An 18,221-nucleotide genomic window follows, 5' to 3' on the forward strand; every position below is an offset into this window, starting at 1 on the left:
AAAGCATGTAATGTTGTGAGGTCCTCGCTGTTTGGCTGATGTATCTTTCCCTCTCCGTATCAGTACAGTAGGAAGAACTCTGGGCGGCCGACTTCTTCTTTGGGTCAGCAGGTCTGCGGAAGGGCTGTGGACTCCGTGGTAGAGCACTGGCTTTGAATGCAGAAGGGCATGGGGTCAACTCCCCAGCAGCTCAAGTTGAAAACATGCCAAACTGCTGCACATTGGAGAGTGGCTATTGTTCGGATGCTGAAGGATTCGCATTCTGGCTCCGTACAAAGCAGTGCTCAACTGCTGCTCCATCCTGCAGCGTAAGAGGATTCTTCTATCTGTTGATCAGTCTGAGAATCCAACATTCTCAACAGTTTGGGATTTGTCATGAGCAATAATGATCAAGCAGCTGTGGAACAGCTGGAAGTGGAAAGAGACAACCTATTTCTAAAGCAGGGGTGTCTAGCTCTGTTCCTCCAGATGTTCATGGACTACAGTTCCCATCAGCCCCTGCCAGCATAAAGCCCATGAATATCTGCAGGACCAGAGTTGGACACCACTGTTCTAAAGTGTGTTTTAAAATATGATTAAGCTATCAGAGTGATTCGTTGTTTTCCCATCGGTCTCAGAAACTAGATGAGTAAACTATGTTGCCTTGAATTGTCCTCCAGCCGCCAGTCTTCCACGGCATTTTAAACCCCTGCAGCCTCCCTGGAGTCTTCAGAAGCAGGAAAATTTCTTCTGCAATATAACAGTTCACTGGCACCGTCTTCCAGTTCAAATCCAATTCCCCTTCCTTGTTTTCAAAGTTGAGCGATTTCCATTAAATAGAGGAGCAATCTCAGGACTAAATACAGACTCCCACCCCTACCCAATGTAAGGGAAGAGTGCCGTAAGGAAATGTCAGTTTTGGCTGTGAATTTCCATTCATGAGGGTAAGAGGAAAGCTTGATGAGTTTAGGGAAGGGTACAAATCTTGGGGGTGGGGAAGGGGAGATTTTCTAGCTGTTTCTTCTGCACTATGTGGTACAAACTTTGTATGTGTTCCAACTTACTCAGTGCCATAAAATTTGCACATAAAGCACTTTAAATAGATGAAATATGGATCTGTCCCTATACCTGCAGTTACCTAATTAATGAGGCCTCTTCCCCATCACCTTCATCCATAAAGACAACTGTGCAGTTGCAGATTAAATAGTTCTTGCATTTGTATTCAACTTCAAATACTTAGAATGGCAACTTTGGCCTATACCTTCTTGCTTCTCTCTGTCGTGGCATAACAGGAACACAACCTACTCAAAAGAGTAACATTTATAAAGTTGTAGTGGGAGGTTAGTTGAGTGCAGTTAATCCTCTTGAAGGAGGTTTGGTACTTTTTAAAAAAGAAAAAGAAACCCTTGTGTTGTGACTTGAATAAATTAAGGCATTTCGGTGCAGCTTATTTTGCACAATTTCTTTGGCTCCTGGAGCAGGGAGGGGAGGCAGGGGCACAGTTTGAGATGTTTTGGTAGCCAACACAGCTGTTGATCTTAGCTTTTCAGAAAAAGGGTGAGAATGTGTGTCCCAGTACAAGATGCAACTGTGCTGCCATTTTAGAAGAGGCACAGTCTGTGCTGCTGTATTGCCACCTGGCTTTAAAAAAGTGTCCTCAACTGTATGTCCCAGGCTAGCCTGATCTCAGCAGATCTAAGCCCCGGCTAGTACTTGGATGGGAGACCACCAAGGCACACCAGGGACGCTATGCGGAGGAAGGCAATGGCAAACCAAGTCTGGTAATCTCTTGCCTTGAAGACCCTACTGGGTGGCCATAAGTCAGCTGCGGCTCAACAGCATTTTAGACACACATACACACACAGTAAAAGAGGCATTCCTTGTTGGTTGCCACAATTAAATTTCTAGTGTGTAACCCTACTGATGGATTCTTGTGTGTGGTACCCCTTTCCCATCAGAATAACTTACAAAGATTTCTACCTTGTCACTTTGGCCTGAAGGATCCCATTTCTATTGTTCCTTTGTTGATGGCTCTCCAGCTATGACTTTTGACTCCAATGCAAGACCTGACTACCTCCCCTTAGGAGCAATGGGCCAAATTGGTTCCAACTCCATCATACCTGCCCATTATTCCGAGTCACGTCGAACAAGACTAGAACACGATGCTTCCCAGCCTGTCTTCGTACCCCAAAGACCTAAAACTTTGCATAGGAGGGTGATGAAAGCAGGGATTCGGAGGACGAGAGACAATACACCTAATAATGGATTTGTGGGGTTTTCTTCCTTCCCTCCGTGCTTGTGCGTAATCAAACTACACCCAGTCTTGGCCACAAGATTTCACAGGAGCTGCTAAGTCTCTATCAAGTATCTTTTTAAAAATACAGACAGAACTACCAACAGTTTACAATGGAAATTCAGTTATGGCTATTCCATGATAACAGCAACTACTAATCCGAGCAGGTTAAAAGCCGCCGCCACAGTTGAGCTGCTCTTACCAGTCCAGGCAATTACTTTACACAGGAGACAAGTCACAGGTGAAATAAAGCTATTGGTCGTCAAGCAGACTGCACAGACTCGCTTCTGAAGGAGACGGAGGGGATGATGCGTGGCAAACTGAGCCACGGAAAAGGGCAGAGGGGTGGGGGGCGCAGGAGGGGCTGGCCCAAGAAAGAGACAAAAAGAAGGGAAAGCAAGAACACAAGAATCCCAATGACCATCGCTTCTCAGCATTTATAATTTAAATGGGTAGAGAGAACTAATGGAATACATTCCCGAGTTAAGCAATTCCTTGCGAGACCTTGGTTTTGGCTCAAACCGTCACAAACTTAATTCCATTCAGAACCCAAGGTTGGCCAGCTTCCAGAAACTACGGCGCTTACAACGTGGGTGGTGCTTAATGGACATCAGGTGCTCCCTTGCCCAGTGCCTAATGAACATCGTATCTGAAACAAAGTTTTCCCATATATTTTTTTTAAAAGGCCCATTTACAGCCACTGCTGACTCTCCGACCTACACTTCCTACCTGGGCACCAGTGCCATTCCATCATCCCTATGCTGTCCTTCACCCCCCTCCATTGGTGGCACATATAAGACTGTGTCTACTGTACAGTTAAGGGCAACAAAATCTGCACCCGGAAAGGCTGTTCACAATATGCAGGTTACGAGCCCAGTTCTGAATTACTGTTATCGGGGTGAGCAGAAAGGAGAGCCCCAGGGATCTGAAACCCCACTCTCTGGCCAATGGAAACCCCTCTGAGTTAGACACTTCCTGCACTACCCCAGCCTGTCCTTATAGCCATTCTTATTCTTTATCAAAACATGGTTTTCAGGACGCTGAATCCGACACCCTGCATCAAATTATTCCCTGCTACTTGTAGTGCAGACATAGTAGGACTAAGTATGCATATACATCGTGCACTCGACAGATCGCATACAAGACACAAATCCTTGGAGAGTAAGCTAGCTGCGACCCAGCCACTTGCACCCAGATGTCCTCTCCCCCATCAGCAACTGGGCCTGGGGCCAAATGCCCTACCTCTAGAGAACAATGGACAGCACTCACAGTTCGTTCTAGTCCTGGTGGCCAATCTGTTCCAGAGCAAAAGGGTTTACCATCGCCCTTGTCCTGACCGCATTTAACAGTTCCACCACGCACTGACGCCCGGGTGACCTTAGGCCTCGGCGCAAATCGGCAACTCGCCTTTTTTGTGTGTGTGTGTGACAACGTAGAGCCGCCCGGGGTGCTTCAAACCCTTCTGAAAGGAAGAGCTTACCCGCCCTGCTCGACAGGAAAAAGAATATGGGCATGCCACACTACTAATGAAAGCGCATTAATAAAGCCTGGCCTGATAACGCCCCTCATGCCAAGCTGTACGGAAAGGCGGCACCACGTAAGCTAGCGAGTAACGTTAAGCGGCAGGTGGAACGAGGAGACCTGTTCGGCAGGAGGCTCCCAGTCTTGCTCTCTTGTGTTTCGGTTCCTCGCCTGTTCGGTACAAATTGGATACTTTGATATTCACGTGAAAAATCGGTTATGGCGGTGGGGGCAAGTCGAGTGGGCGAAGGGGGCCAACCTCACACGAGAAGAAAAAGAGGGACGGCTGGGTCACTTCCCCACATCCTCTGCACAGTTTTCACACTTTTTCCTACTCAAGAGAGCAGAATCTTAAGGAAAACAGCCTGAGCTCAGACAGAATCCCGTGCAAAGATGCATGCGCTCAAGTAAGGCAGAGTTTAAAAGTTCACAGCCGCGGTCCAGGCTCGGGTCAGGTCCCCCGCTTTGCCGCCTCGCTCGGGAAAAGGCAGCGCGTGCGGTTAAAACAGCTCGACTGTGCCGGAGCACGGACCTAGGCACTGTTCCCCCCTCATGTACACACAGCAAGAGGCAGGTCCAAGAGGGCTGCACATGAGTCAGCATAAACATTCAATCGTTGGTTGGGGCAACCCTTTATTTCCAAGCGGGGGGAGGGGAGGGGGGAGTTTTTTTTAGCAGCAATTCCCATGGGACCAACACAGGCCGCCAAGCCTATCAAGTCCAGGTAGTGCACAGGAGTCTGTCTGTCTGTCCGTCCAAGCACACAGGAGTGTTGAAATCTCTCGCACCAGGGAAGGGAATGGCTGTCAGGCCCATCTGCCGCTGAGTGATTCGAGGGAGGTGGGGTGGGGGGAGGCTTGTGGCAGTGGCCAGGAGGAACCACACGAGTCAGAGAAAGAACTGACCAGAAAGAGGGGAAGTGGCATCCGGGCTGTGAGGGTGGGAGGATGCTGGCTCCACATGCTTTCCCCCCGTACTGTTTTCCCCCCTCCCCTCCCCCAACACAATGCTTACCACTTGCAGCAGGGGGGTCCCGGGTAGCAAACAGGACCTGGTCTCTAGGCTGGCCACACGAGCCAGGCAACCTGACCCCGTCCCACCGTTAAAAGTCCTGGCCCATTTGAACTCTCCTGTGTGGAGAAGCGCTCTGTGGCCAACTGGTTCCCTGCCCTACACAGTCAGTCCTGGCCCGTCCAGGCTCTGGTGCAACAAGGGAGTGCTCTCGCCGGGCACTGGCTCCTAGCCTGCCGGGCCAGTCCATCATCAGGAGCTGGCAGCCGTGCCCTGGGGCACGCAGACACCCATCAGTGCAGTCTCATCCGTTTCTCGGTGCCCGCGCCCGCGGAGAGGGTAGTTGAGGCCAAGTCCCTCAGGGCGTGAGCCGCCAGCAGTCCTAGTCCGGAAGGCCGAGGTGCCCAAGTGCAAGGATGAGGAGCCCAGGCCGGTGGGGTTGCAGTCCAGGTGGCGAGGGCCCAGGGACACCTCCATGGCCTCGGGGAGCGGGGGAGACAGCGGGAGTGGAGGGCGCTGGTACGAGGGGTGCCCGGTCGGAGGGAAACATGGCATGGCCTGGCTGGGTGTGGGTTTGTGAGGTAAGATGTGAGGAATACTCTCGTTGTCGCCGCTGGCCCAGAGACGCATCTGCTGCTGAGAAGGGACCTGCAACAACAACAAAGAAATGCAGATGGTGGCAAAAGGGACATGTACAGAAGGGGGAGAAATGGGAGCATGAGCGATGTTGCCAGAAAGGGAATGGAAAGCCAAGGGTCAGACCCCGGCCCACAACCTACTTGGGGACTCTGCATCTCGCAGTCTGCATGCACAGTGCCCATGCTGCCATAATAACGATTGCTGTAACGGTAACCACGGTTGTCATTGGAAGAGCCACTGGAACCGCCTGTCAGGAGAGAAAGAGGATCAGAGCAGGGGAACAGGGGCCAAACGGATACAAGGGGTGGTGGTTCCACAGCTGGATATGTTGGGAATGGCTCAGGGCCCAGACCCCTAAACCAGGTGGAGAGAGGGGAAGAGGGAGGTAAAGAGCTATAAACTCGACACTAGTGTGCATTTCATGGCATGCAAAGCATTGCTGATTCAAGGTCTGGTCTCTACAGGTAACAATCACAGGTAACAAGGCTGGAAAAAGGCCTTGAGAACTGTTGCTGGTCTAACTCAATAGAATGGGTCTAGGGACTAGGCAAAGTAGATCTCAACACACATCCACAACAGCCCTATTTTCAAACCTGCACACCTATTCTCACATGAACCCTATCCAATCATTATGATCATAATCAAAGACCTTATTCAGGTGCTCCTGCTATCTGAAGCTAGGTGGCTGGCACCCCAGAGAACGGCCTTCTTGGACGTGGAACCAAAATGATGGAATTCCACCCCCAGGAAAGTTAGTCTGCCCCTTTCTATCCATCAGTGGGTGAAGACTTCTTTCTTGTGGTTATCATTCCCTCACTGATCCTTCCTCTTATTCATAGGTTTATTTGTTTGTGTATTCTTTCTTAATTGTGTGTGTGTTCTTAATCGTTTTGTATTGTTTGTAGCATTGGGGACCAGGTGGAAAGGGGCCTTAATATGTTTTAAATAAGAAAATGGGAGCACTGGACACATAATAAAGATGGCTATGAATGGTGCAGATGGTAGAAATGCTTACTTCCTCAGACTTCCTCATTAGATCTGTTAACTCAAATGCTAACTGCTGAGATTTATTCCTTGTGCCAAAGGTTTGCTTTGACCTTGACAAGCCCCACGGTGTTCTTTCTGTGATGGCTTGCTCCCTGAGGATGCTTCAAAATCATGTTTCTTGGTGTATTCATGATTCCACAACTGTGTAAGGCCGCCTGTGCTCTTTTGGCATGGTTCCCCCAGGATTTGACAGATGGTGCCCCTTTTCAGTGGTTCTGGGGCTTGGCCCTTTGCGTTGGGCTAGGCCAGTGGTGGCGAACCTTTGGCACTCCAGATGTTATGGACTACAATTCCCATCAGCCCCTGCCAGAACAGCCAATTGGCAGGGGCTGATGGGAATTGTAGTCCATAACATCTGGAGTGCCAAAGGTTCGCCACCACGGGGCTAGGCTGTGGTGTTAAAAATGGTAATGCAATTCTGTTTTCATACTTGCTGTTTTTATTAAAAATGTTTTAATGTAGGGGTTTCCAACCAATGGCCCTCCAGATGCTCATGGACTATAATACCCATAAGTTCTGCCAACTGGTCATCCTGGCAGGGGTTGATGGGAATTGATTGATTGATTGATTGATTGATTGATTGTATTTATAAACCGCCCTCCCCCGAAGGGCTCAGGGCGGCGGTCCATGAACATCTGAAGGGCCATCAGTTGGAGACCCCTGCACTGAAGTGATTTCAATAAAAACAACTATAAAAACAAAATTGTATTACCATATGTTAGAGACCCCTGTATTTTTTTTTCTTTTTAAAGCCAGCTAGTTGTAAAAGAAAAAAAAACTTTAAAAAATGGAATGAGATGCTTACCAGAGCTGGACACTGAGCTGGTGGTGCTGGTCTAATTGGCACAGTACTCCGTTACTTGAGCTAGGCCGAGGTGCTGGCCTTCGATGTTGAATTGCCCTGGAATTGACTGTTTTCTTGAAGAAGTTGTGCTGCAGGGCGTAGAAGGGGGTGATGCGGCTACGCGGTTCATAGTCCAGCATGCGCAGCACCAAGTCCTTGAACTTCAGGTAGTCGGAAGGTGAATGACCCTGCTCTCCTGCACGGCGCCCACCTGGGCCCCCACTCTCTACCCCCAGAACTTCATGCAACCGTCGGGTTCCTGGAACCTTATAATCCTGAAAGGCATCAAAGAGCAGCAGAATTAGCTGGGTGAGAGCTCAAGGCAAGGAGCAGAAAGGGCGGGTGAGCACCTTGTACTGGCACTACAATACTCAGTATGTTTGGCAACATGATCAGCTGTGCCCAAAGGCGAAGCAACGTACAATAAATCTCTCAGTTCTATATTTGGAAGCAGGGGAAAAATACACTTATATGCAACGTGAACAAGTCGCTGTCTGTTCTAAGGAAGGTGTTAAACTCCATTGGCATGAAACGCAAAGAATAAACAACAAAATGCAAAAAGTGTCACAATGCTGAAACAGCCCTGGCTCTGCCTGCTACACACACCCATTGCTTCCAAGAGTTTGATGCAAGAGATATTACCTTTGGAGAGTGGCCAAGGATAGCCGCCAATGTAACTTTCACTAGGAAGTTTAAAGAGGAAGTGATCTAGGAATTTGTTAATCTTGGGTTCTATGACATTGACACAAGACAAAACAAGTCAGACATAGCTCTTTGTCTGTGTTGGTGCATTCTTGAGATTGTACAGCCTGTTTCACGCTCGAACGACGCACCTATACTGGTAGTTCAGACAGAAAGGGCTTGTCTCACCTCATTACTGGCTGAGTAGGTTCTGGCGGGCTGTTGTTGTCAGAACCCGACTGGTTAAGACCTTTTCATGCACATGGGGAATAGAACGGAAATCGAGCTGTTCCTCCTCTCTGTGAAGGGATGAGTGTGACCACGGAAAGGACACTGTCCTTTGTACGCATACACCCACTGGCATCTCCCAACAGGGAGGGGAGATGATCAGATATTCTAAGTTCCAAGTCAGGTTAGCAATCTTTCTCGGTTTCATTTCTTCTATCAGCACCGTAGTTCCATAGCATGTATTCTTGCTAGAACTATGCCAGTAGAATAAAGCTGGTATTTATTTAAGAGATAAGAAATTGCTATCCTTGCTACCTGCGTGCCTCACTGTGGCTAATGTTACCAAAGAAGCCCCAGTTTGACGCTCCTCCTGGCAAATGACAGGCTGTGATAGTGGCTATTAAAGGAAAAGATCTCAAAGTGCTTGAAGAAGGGGTTGGGGAACAGTGAAGGATCTCTGTTGTGCGAACTAGGTTTCCCTCAACCAAAATAACCCCCGACCAGCTTCTGAGCAGGGATGAGCTTCACTTTGCTCATGGGCTGTTTGCCCAAGCCAGGAGTGAGGGCGGCCTGTTAGATACCAATCTTGATCCTCCTTGATCTGAGACTGCAAATGCCTTAGCAGACCAGGTGCTCAAGAGCAGCAGCAGCAGAAGGCCATTGCTTTCACAACCTGCATGTGAGCTCCCAAAGGCATCTGGTGGGCCACTGTGAGTAGCAGAGAGCTGGACTAGATGGACTCTGGTCTGATCCAGCAGGCTCTTTCTTATGTTCTTAAGGTGGAAATGTTATACTCACAGATCCTAGCCCAGGGGTCTGCAACCTGCGGCTCTGCAGATATTCATGGACTACAAATCCCATCAGCCCCTGCCAGCATGGCTAATTGGCCATGCTGGCAGGGGCTGATGGGAATTGTAGTCCGTGAACATCTGCAGATCTGCAGGTTGCAGATCCCTGTCCTAATCCAACATTCTAACCATTAAAGCACACCGAGGAAGAATCCTTCTATGAAGGGAAGCAGGCCACTGCTGCAACTGAAAAGAGTGTGAGAAGAACAAGAATTGGCCAGGCTCCCCTTTGGCTCCTGCTGGCCACAAGACCACATGGGATAAGGCCAAGCAGACAGAGAGCAGACAGAACTGTAGACAATCCAAAAGAAAGTGCATGTGAGAGAATGCTAACTAATGAGGAGCACTGAGAGAACTACCACAGCAAACAGCCTGTTGCTCCTACCTTTGTTGCCTCCTATTTTGCCCATTTTCAGCTGTAGCACCCTGACCCCATCAGGAGGAACAAATCAGCAAGGATTGGCTTCCAAAACTGAGGGTGTTCACAGAAAAATGACACGTACCACCACAGATGGCCTTGTGTGGTATGAACAAATGCTTCTCACTAGCCTGAGCTGAAAAACCATCCCTTGACGTGCATAATGGTGGTGGGATTGCAGGGTGGAGAGGGAGGAAGAGGAATCTGCCCTTGGTCACAGGCATCAGCAAGAACAGCCTCAACCAGACAGACAGCCGTAAGAAAAACAGCTGTTGAGATCCTTTTCCTTCTTCCTAGAGAGATCTCTGCTATTAAAAATTAGATGCTTGTCAAAAACACACCTCTTCACTGCTTGTCTCTGGAGCCAACCTCGTTCCTGTACCCATTTTCCTGTATCCATCTGCATTTATTTGCTCAGATTTCAGGGCACAGTCTGTGGCTGTTCACAAGTAAGCCTCTCCACCAGCTCAGATTGCTCCCCTCTTCCTTTGCTTTTGGCTCTTTGAAATGGGTATGGATGGCCTGAGCGGGAAAGTCTATAAAATTATGCATGGGGTAGAAAATGTTGACAGAGAGAATTTTTTCTCTCTTTCTCAGGATACTAGAACCAGGGGGCATACATTGAAAATGGTGGGGGGAAGAATTAGGACTAATAAAAGGAAACATTTTTTCACGCAACGTGTGATTGGTGTTTGGAATATGCTGCCACAGGAGGTGGTGATGGCCACTAACCTGGATAGCTTTAAAAAGGGCTTGGACAGATTTATGGAGGAGAAGTCGATCTATGGCTACCAATTTGGATCCTCCTTGATCTGAGATTGCAAATGCCTTAGCAAACCAGGTGCTCAGGAGCAGCAGCAGAAGGCCATTGCTTTCACATCCATTGCTTTCACATCCTGCATGAGAGATCCCAAAGGCACCTGGTGGGCCACTGTGAGTAGCAGAGAGCTGGACTAGATGGACTCTGGTCTGATCCAGCTGGCTTGTTCTTATGTTCTTAAGTGGGTGGAAAGCAGAAAAAGCCGTTAAGAATTACCTTCCTGCCATCTTTGCCCCGCCGGAGGACCCAGCCCCCCTCAGGCAGCTTTTCAAAGTATTTGCGAGCCTTCGGAGCCTGCTCCAACATGTGAGGGGGCGGCAGCCCCAGCACCTCCACTATCCGGCTCATCTGGTCCGCCTGCAAGGAGAAAGCAAGAGAAGAGGAGCACCAGGCAGACACCTTCCATTCCCCTCAGATCTTCTCCTCGCCTCCCTTCACCAGCCCCTCTATTCCTATGCTGGCCTCCCAAAATCTTTCAATACACCCTTCCATTGCTCTGAATCACAGATACTTCCACCTGCCCTGCTGTTCTAGCCCAGTGGTTCTCAACCTTCCTAATGCCGCGGCCCTTTAAGACAGTTCCTCATGTTGTGGTGACCCCCAACCCTAACATTTATCCATTTTACAGATGGAGAACACTGATGCAGAGCGTCTTAGGTGACCCCCGGGAAAGGGTCGTTCACTGTTCTAGCTGAAACATGAAAGGTTTGTCACTGCACTCTCTCAATGGGCTGATGGGAATTGTAGTCCATGAACATCTGGAGTGCCATAGGTTTGCCACCACTGCCCTAATTTGTCTAGGCCAGGGGTCTGCAACCTGCGGCTCTCCAGATGTTCATGGACTACAAATCCCACTAGCCCCTGCCAGCATGGCCGATTTCATGCTAGACAAAATGAGTCCAGACTTGTGATTACTGAAGTGTGCCTTCAGGAACAAACTCTCCAGAGGGCCAAACTCTTCTCTCAAGTATTCTCTTTTTTTCACCCAACAAGTGATCAGTGGAAGTAACACTGCCCTTTTTCTCGACTGGGAATTTTTCACCTATAAATGAATACGTGAAGCCACCCTATCCTGATTCCCTTGGTCCCTCAAGGTCAGTACTGTCTGGAGCGCACCATGGACCACCATATGTAGTGGGAGCCAGCATGGTGTAGTGGTTAAGAGTGGCAACCTCTTATCTGGAGAACTGGGTTTGATTCCGCGTTCTCCACATGAGCAGTGGACTCCAATCTGGTGAGCCAGGTTTGTTTCCTCCACTCCTACACATGACGAAGTGTGCTGGGTGACCTTGGGCCAATTACAGGCCCTTCTCCCAAAGAAAGGCCTACTTACCTCATTGGCACCACTGAAGAGCGGCTCTCCTGTGTGCATCTCCACAAGGATGCAGCCTAAGGACCACATGTCAATTGCCAGATCATAAGGCATGCCCAGTAGCACTTCAGGTGAGCGGTAAAATCGGCTCTGGATGTACTGGTAGATCTGTGGGGACAAAAAGGAAAGATACCATGAATGGTTCCGCTGAAGGGCCAGATGCTCATAGCTCTCTTTCTCCCACACCCTCTTGTTTTGAACGCCGGATGGGATGAGTGCTGTCCACCGGGCCAAGTTCAAGTTGAGATACCCTAAGAATGAGGAAGCTTGCCGACGTTGACAGACAAGGCCAAAGATGTCCCCAACGGCTAGGAAGGTCAGGTTTTCAGAGTCACTCACCCGCTGGCCAAGCTGGCAGGAGCTGCCGAAGTCCACAATCTTGATGGCGCTGCGCTTGGGGTTGCAGAGCAGGATGTTCTCAGGCTTAAGGTCACAGTGGATGATGCTGAGCTCGGGAGTCGCCAGGAAAAGCAGCGCGGTGCACAGCTGCTGGGCAAACTTGCGTGTGAGGTTGAGAGACACGCCGCGGAAGTTGGTGTTTCGGAGCAGGTCATAGAGGTTATAGGACAACAATTCAAACACCAGGCACAGGTGGCTCCGGAACATGAAATGCCGCTTCAAGTGCACTGTGGAGTGGGATAAAGAGAGGGAAAGTGTTCCAGTAGCACCACTAATGCCAAAACTCCACAGTCACATTTTGAAAACACCCGTGACTCTCTCTAACATTCTTGAATCGCTGAGCATCCAATCGCTCTGCTTCCTATAGTCCTTGGGACTTACAAATATGAAAAATACATGTCACTAACTCCACCGTGTACACGCATGCCAAACTATCACCAATTCTCTCCCTGGGGTATTTTAGCCAGCAAACTCTCACCTCCCAACTCATGCTGTAACCAGCATCTCACGCAGGCTTCCACAACTTTCACCCGTTCGGCAGGTACCTTCGAGACCCTCATTAATGTTCATCTCACAGTGTGGTTTTCCCCAACTCATTCATACATAAGATGAAAAAGCACAGCGCCCTCCCTGTAGCACACACACTCCCCTGGCCCCCAATAGCCTCTCACCAATATAGTATTTCATCTCAGTGTCGTGCTGGTTCATGAGCTCTAATAACCGCAACTCAATCTGAGCCTGGCTCAGAAATGCCTTCTTGTTCTTGATTATCTTAATGGCCACCCACTCCTGAGCCTGCTGGTCATAGGCCTTCACCACCTAGCAAAGAGGGAAAACAGCCATGTCAAAATCATCTTCTCATCCAGCAGTACCAGCATGTAGTTTTCTGCAGACATAATCACAGGAATCACTAGATCAGGGCAGATATATATGTGCACACACACTTCTGCAGATCTTGCAGAAAGAGACATTGCTCGTGATGAGACAGACACTGTAACCTTGGTAAAGCCATGCCTATGTTTGTGTTAAAAGTAAAAAAGCAGAAAAGAAACACTTTAACAAAGTAGGTTGTCAGCAGCAATATTATTGTGACGACAGGGTCCAAACACTGGTATAGTCAAAGAAGTATTTGCTGGAAAAAACCTTCGGGTTCTGGTCAATATTTACAAGAACCTGTGTTATGACTTAGGAGCAGCAGTGGCATAGTGGTTAAGAGTAGGTGCATTCTAATCTGGAGGAACTGGGTTTGATTCCCTGCTATGCCACTTGAGCTGTGGAGGCTTATCTGGGGAATTCAGATTAGCCTGTGCACTCCAACACATGCCAGCTGGGTGACCTTGGGCTAGTCACAGTTCTTCTGAGCTCTCTCAGCCCCACCCAACTCACAGGGTGTTTGTTGTAAGGGGGGGAAGGGCAAGGAGATTGTAAGCCCCTTTGAGTCTCCTACAGGAGAGAAAGGGGAGGATATAAATCCAACTCTTATTATTATTATCATGCAGTACCAGAAAAAAGACGTCCTCTCCCCCCGTCTCTAACCTGCCCAAAGGATCCCTTGCCAATGAGTGAATCAATTTCGTAGCGCTCCAGCCAGCGCTCGCCGTTGCGGACGATGTAATCATAGTTGTCGTCATCGTAGCCCTCGTTGTGCACTTTCCGTTCCTTTTTGGTACTGGTGTCCTCGGGTGCGACCTGCAGGGCTCGACGCTTCTTCTTGGCATAATAGACCTGGACAATGAGAGGCAGGATCAAGGCTCCATAGAAAAAGAACCTCTTTCTAAAAGACAGGGAATTACACCTCTCCACATACTCTGCACAACAGCCAGTCCCCCTAGCAACTCCCCCACTCATTCCACCTTCAAGAAGGAGCAGGGCAAAGGAGGTGAGGAATGGTTTGAGGCCACAGTCTGAGAACAAACCATGCACGGCATGTCCAAACTAAGCCTGGATGGGAAGTTGCCTGGGAACCCAAGGTATACTGTGTCATAATTTCCACAGAAAAAGTCTGGATATCAATGAAATAAACTAATTAATTAGAAGAGGGCACTACTGGCAATGCATCTTGAAGAGAATAAAATATTCTGAGACACTAAGAGCATCCCCAACTCCCACTGCTGTCACATAATAGTCAGAGGCTGCTTCTAAGGATAAGGGGTCACTTACCTCATTGATATGTTTGTATGTTTTGATAAGATCCACAGACAGCTTGCGCAGTGGCGCTGTAGCAGAGTCCCGAAAAGTGAGCGGGATCCTTCTCTGCAGGATGGCCAGGTCCGGCATGATCTATGTGAGACCAGGAAAAAACAGGAATGAGGGACTTGGATTCTCCGCCTAAACAGCCACTGGACCAACAACTCCTAAGCAGGCAAGCCATTCAGGCATCTTGGGTTGTAGTCCTGAAACCTTGCTTTCTTCCAGGACACTTCCCCTAGCCAGGAACAAAACCTCAGCAGGAGAGAAAGCTGGGAAAGCCGAGATTATCATCCTCTGAACTTAGCAGATGCAGCTTAACTTCTAACCCTTCCCCCCGCACCACCTGCAGTAGCAAAGGTCCAGGTACCTCCCCAGGGGCCTTTGGCTGCTTTGGGTAAAGCAGCTCTTGTCATTCTGTCTTTGGTGATACCTCTGTCTCAGTGCAGTCTCCTTCTACAAGCCTTAGCTGCAGACTGAATTCAGAGCCTTGAGTGAAAAAGTGGATGCGTCTATGGTGTGAGCTGAAAAGCATGCATCCCCTGCTGTGCTGAATAAGAATGTGTTGCAAATGGGGGAGCAGCCCCACAGAAGACAGACTGGGACCCTAACAGTTATCATTACCTGCTGATGCTCAGCCATGGGCTGGATGCTGGAGAAGGGTGCATGGCTGTGCTGGCTCGACATGATTGTCTCAGTAGGAAGAGAGCGGCCCAGAGAGGCAACCTGGCTGCAGGGCGGCAGCTGGCATTGTGGGTTGCTGCTGCCACCTAGAGGACAATGCAAAAAAAGAAGATTCCAGTTATGTTTCTTGTCACCAAGCCTAAAACACATGTTCGCCTTCCCAGAAATAGCTCGCTCATCTGACCACAAAACACATTCCGATTTGAGAAAGAGTCAGGGCTTTTGATTTACAGTAGAGGGCAAGGGTAGGACCAGGAACTCAGGCTTTTAAGGGTGTCAAAGAGTAAGGATCCAGTTTTCTGAAACAAACCCATGGCAGACAACTTCACCCCAGTGATAAAAAAAGCATCGCATCAGCCCAAGTTAAGTAACCAAATTTGCTTTTGTAACACTGCATTTCATGAGGCAGAGTTAAAGTAGCGTGCACCCTCATCACGCCGCCCTGAGTGGGAAACGGTGGGACAAAAAAAATCAACCGATCAAACAAACAAACGATAGCATCTCCCAGTTCCGTATGTCTACCTCAACCATTATTATTTTTAAAAAACTATGTAAAATGGGTGGTCATCATTGAAAGCCTGCTCACGGTTTGTGTCGGGGCTAACAGAGTTAGGAAGCAAATGCCGGCCCCCTAATTACTGTCCCAGTTCCAGGAGGACATACTGAACAACAGCTTTCATTGAGTGAGCAGGAAGAGCCAGAAATGGATAAGCATTGAGGTCAAGGAACAGTAAGGAGAGGGCAAGAAAGACTGGAAGATTTCCAGTGGTTAGCTAGATCATACCCTCTCTGAAGGACAGCCTTCAACTTCTATGCATTTTGATGTCTAAGGACAATTCCCTCTTTTCTTTCAAATGCAGCAATGCATATGTTGCCCGTGCACCTTTATCACTAATATATTTGGGATGCTAGAGGGAAAGTTGTGTAGTAAGAAGAGAACAAGAGCAGGGGGAAGTCTTGATTAAAGAGTACCAGGTAGTAGAAGGTGGCAATGAGTGGGAAAGCTGGCTGAGGCACACACACCTGTGTGCCACGGAATGCCAAGAGGGGACTGGACTTGTGAGACGTGAAGCCAGATCAGACAGCAGGAATGTTATTATCCAGCCACACCTTACTGCTACACGCAAGGTCTCTTTTTGAATGCGGATGAGGAGATGGGACAGCCTCAAAGCTGAGTGGGGAGTTGGTATTGGCACTGATCCTGACCTTGCCTCAAGTCTTCCCAGCTGCGGGTCTCTTCTTCCTCCCCCCCAAGAAACAAACATCTAAAAGAAATACTACAAATGTAACAAAATAAGGGAATCAGCACTTGTTTCCCAATGCATAGGGACGTAACCAAATGATCAATTCTGACTGGGACAAGACAGTAAAGGGCTCAGTGGAGGACTTGGTGATGGTGTTGCATTGAAAGGGGTTGAAGAAATGGTGCCGATTGGGAGAAAGGCTACAAGCAGAAAAAGAAATACCTCCTGTGCATTTCCCAACCTGCACAGAAATCCCTGCATAAGCTGCTGCATGCTTTAGAAGTGTGTCCTCAGCAATCAGACTTGGGACTATTAGCTGAGGGAGGGAGACGTGTCAGGGTGGAAAATTCTACACAATGCTTCATGTTTAAAAAGCTGCATCTCAGTGGCAGAGCATCTGCATGGCATGCAGAAGCTCCCATGTTCAATCCCCATCAGTTACAGTTAAAAGGACCAGGCAGTTCATAGGGAAGACCTCTGCCTACAAACCTAAAGAATCACTGCCAGACCGAGTAGACAATATTGACCTTGATATACCAAATGATCTGATTCAGTGTAAGGCCGCTTCATGCAGTGGCGTATTTGCCTAGGGACATGGGATACCCCATGTCCCCAGGCGCATCCATTGTGGTGACGTGGGGGCACCAAAACGTCCCCCCACACAGGATGATTCAGCAAGCCTTAGCAAGCCAGGCATTGAGGCAGCCGACTGCTGCCAGTGCCTGTTGTAGCTCTGCCCCCTCTGTATGGTGGCCTGGAGTGTCCAGGGGCGGCGGAGAAATTCCACTGTGCTCCCAGGAGCAGGACTGAGCAGCTCCGCCTCCCCTCCCTCTGACCCAGGGTGCCTTATTCTCCCTTAAGTTATGTCACCTGCCATTACTCACAAGCCTTCTCCCCAGCAGACAGGCGCCAGAAGGCACAGGAGAAGGGAAGCCAAGCCAGGAGCCCAGCAGCAACAGAACTGATGATGCTGCTGACATTTGTTTGGTAAATCTGATGGGGGTGATTTGTGAGAGATTTATATGGTTAAAAGTTAATATCCACTTGAACTGGCTTGGAGCTGTTTCTGAGGCCAGCCTACCTCACAGGGTTGGTGTAAGGACAAAATTAGGAAGGAGAGTTGGTGGGGAGAGAGCCATGTATGTTTTGCTAGGGATGGGGTGGTGAGGTAGTGCAAAAAATCATTGCTTGGTCGTGGTGGGGGAGGGTAACCACGCATACTGGGGTGGATGCCCAACTCAGGTTTTGTCCCTGGGCTCCAGTTTGCCTAGATACTCCTCTGGCTTCATGTGATCTCTTCTTACTTCATGCATTCTTTTCCTCACTTGCAGGTGCCTCTGGGCCCAATCCTGAGCCTTGGGCATGGGATGGCAATGCCAGATGCCACTCCTTTCTGAATAGCTTTGGCCTGAAGCTCAGCAGCATGGGAATCATGACAGAATCAAAAGCAGGCAATTGCTGTTTGCCTGCAGAACTTGGAAAGGCAGGGATTTTTTTTCTTTCTTTGCTCAAGCAACCGCTCCTTTCTCAAAGCAATAGCAGCAGCAGCAGAGCAGGAAGATCGGATTCCCAAGATGCAGCCCACGGAGGAAAACATCCTTGGCACCACTGCAGCTACACTATGCACAATTGGGGTTATGGCATCTGGAGCTGCTGCTGACCTGGGCGCTCACAGCTTCCTGAACTCTCATGAGCTGTGTATGACATTATCAGGAATATGAGGAAGTGGCCTTTCTAGGCTAGGTATGTTTATTTTAATCAGTAAGGGCAACATACAGCTCAAACTGGTCCCTGTCAGCCATGGGGACTTGCAGAAACCAGCAGGTCTGCCCCTTTGGCCTGATGGGTTAAGAAACATCCCCTCCCCCCAAGGCCCCATGTTGCCTTTTGACAATTGCTGCTGGGCGTTACAGGCAAAATTCGGGGCACACTGTCCTCATGGTTGAGTCAGATGGAAATGAATGGGAGCTGCACAAGAGTATGGCAGCAATCTTGCACAGTAGCTG

General features: G+C 49.0%; 1 protein-coding gene across 1 annotated transcript in view; it reads right to left on the reverse strand.

Annotated features, from left to right (window-relative positions):
• Positions 1 to 2,689: 2,689 nt before the first annotated feature.
• Positions 2,690 to 18,221, reverse strand: part of LOC125434388 (dual specificity tyrosine-phosphorylation-regulated kinase 1B-like) — a 40,543-nt gene continuing 25,011 nt past the window's right edge. Inside the window, 11 exon segments of the mRNA XM_048499696.1 lie at positions 2,690 to 5,452; positions 5,584 to 5,690; positions 7,296 to 7,324; positions 7,326 to 7,609; positions 10,546 to 10,686; positions 11,663 to 11,809; positions 12,041 to 12,327; positions 12,772 to 12,919; positions 13,637 to 13,825; positions 14,261 to 14,380; positions 14,912 to 15,057. Of these exon segments, the coding sequence (XP_048355653.1) occupies positions 5,057 to 5,452; positions 5,584 to 5,690; positions 7,296 to 7,324; positions 7,326 to 7,609; positions 10,546 to 10,686; positions 11,663 to 11,809; positions 12,041 to 12,327; positions 12,772 to 12,919; positions 13,637 to 13,825; positions 14,261 to 14,380; positions 14,912 to 15,057 (1,994 nt within the window). The 3' untranslated portion in view covers positions 2,690 to 5,056.

This window comes from Sphaerodactylus townsendi, linkage group LG06 (genome assembly GCF_021028975.2).
Source record: "Sphaerodactylus townsendi isolate TG3544 linkage group LG06, MPM_Stown_v2.3, whole genome shotgun sequence".
In the NCBI taxonomy this organism is placed as follows: Eukaryota; Metazoa; Chordata; class Lepidosauria; order Squamata; family Sphaerodactylidae; genus Sphaerodactylus; species Sphaerodactylus townsendi.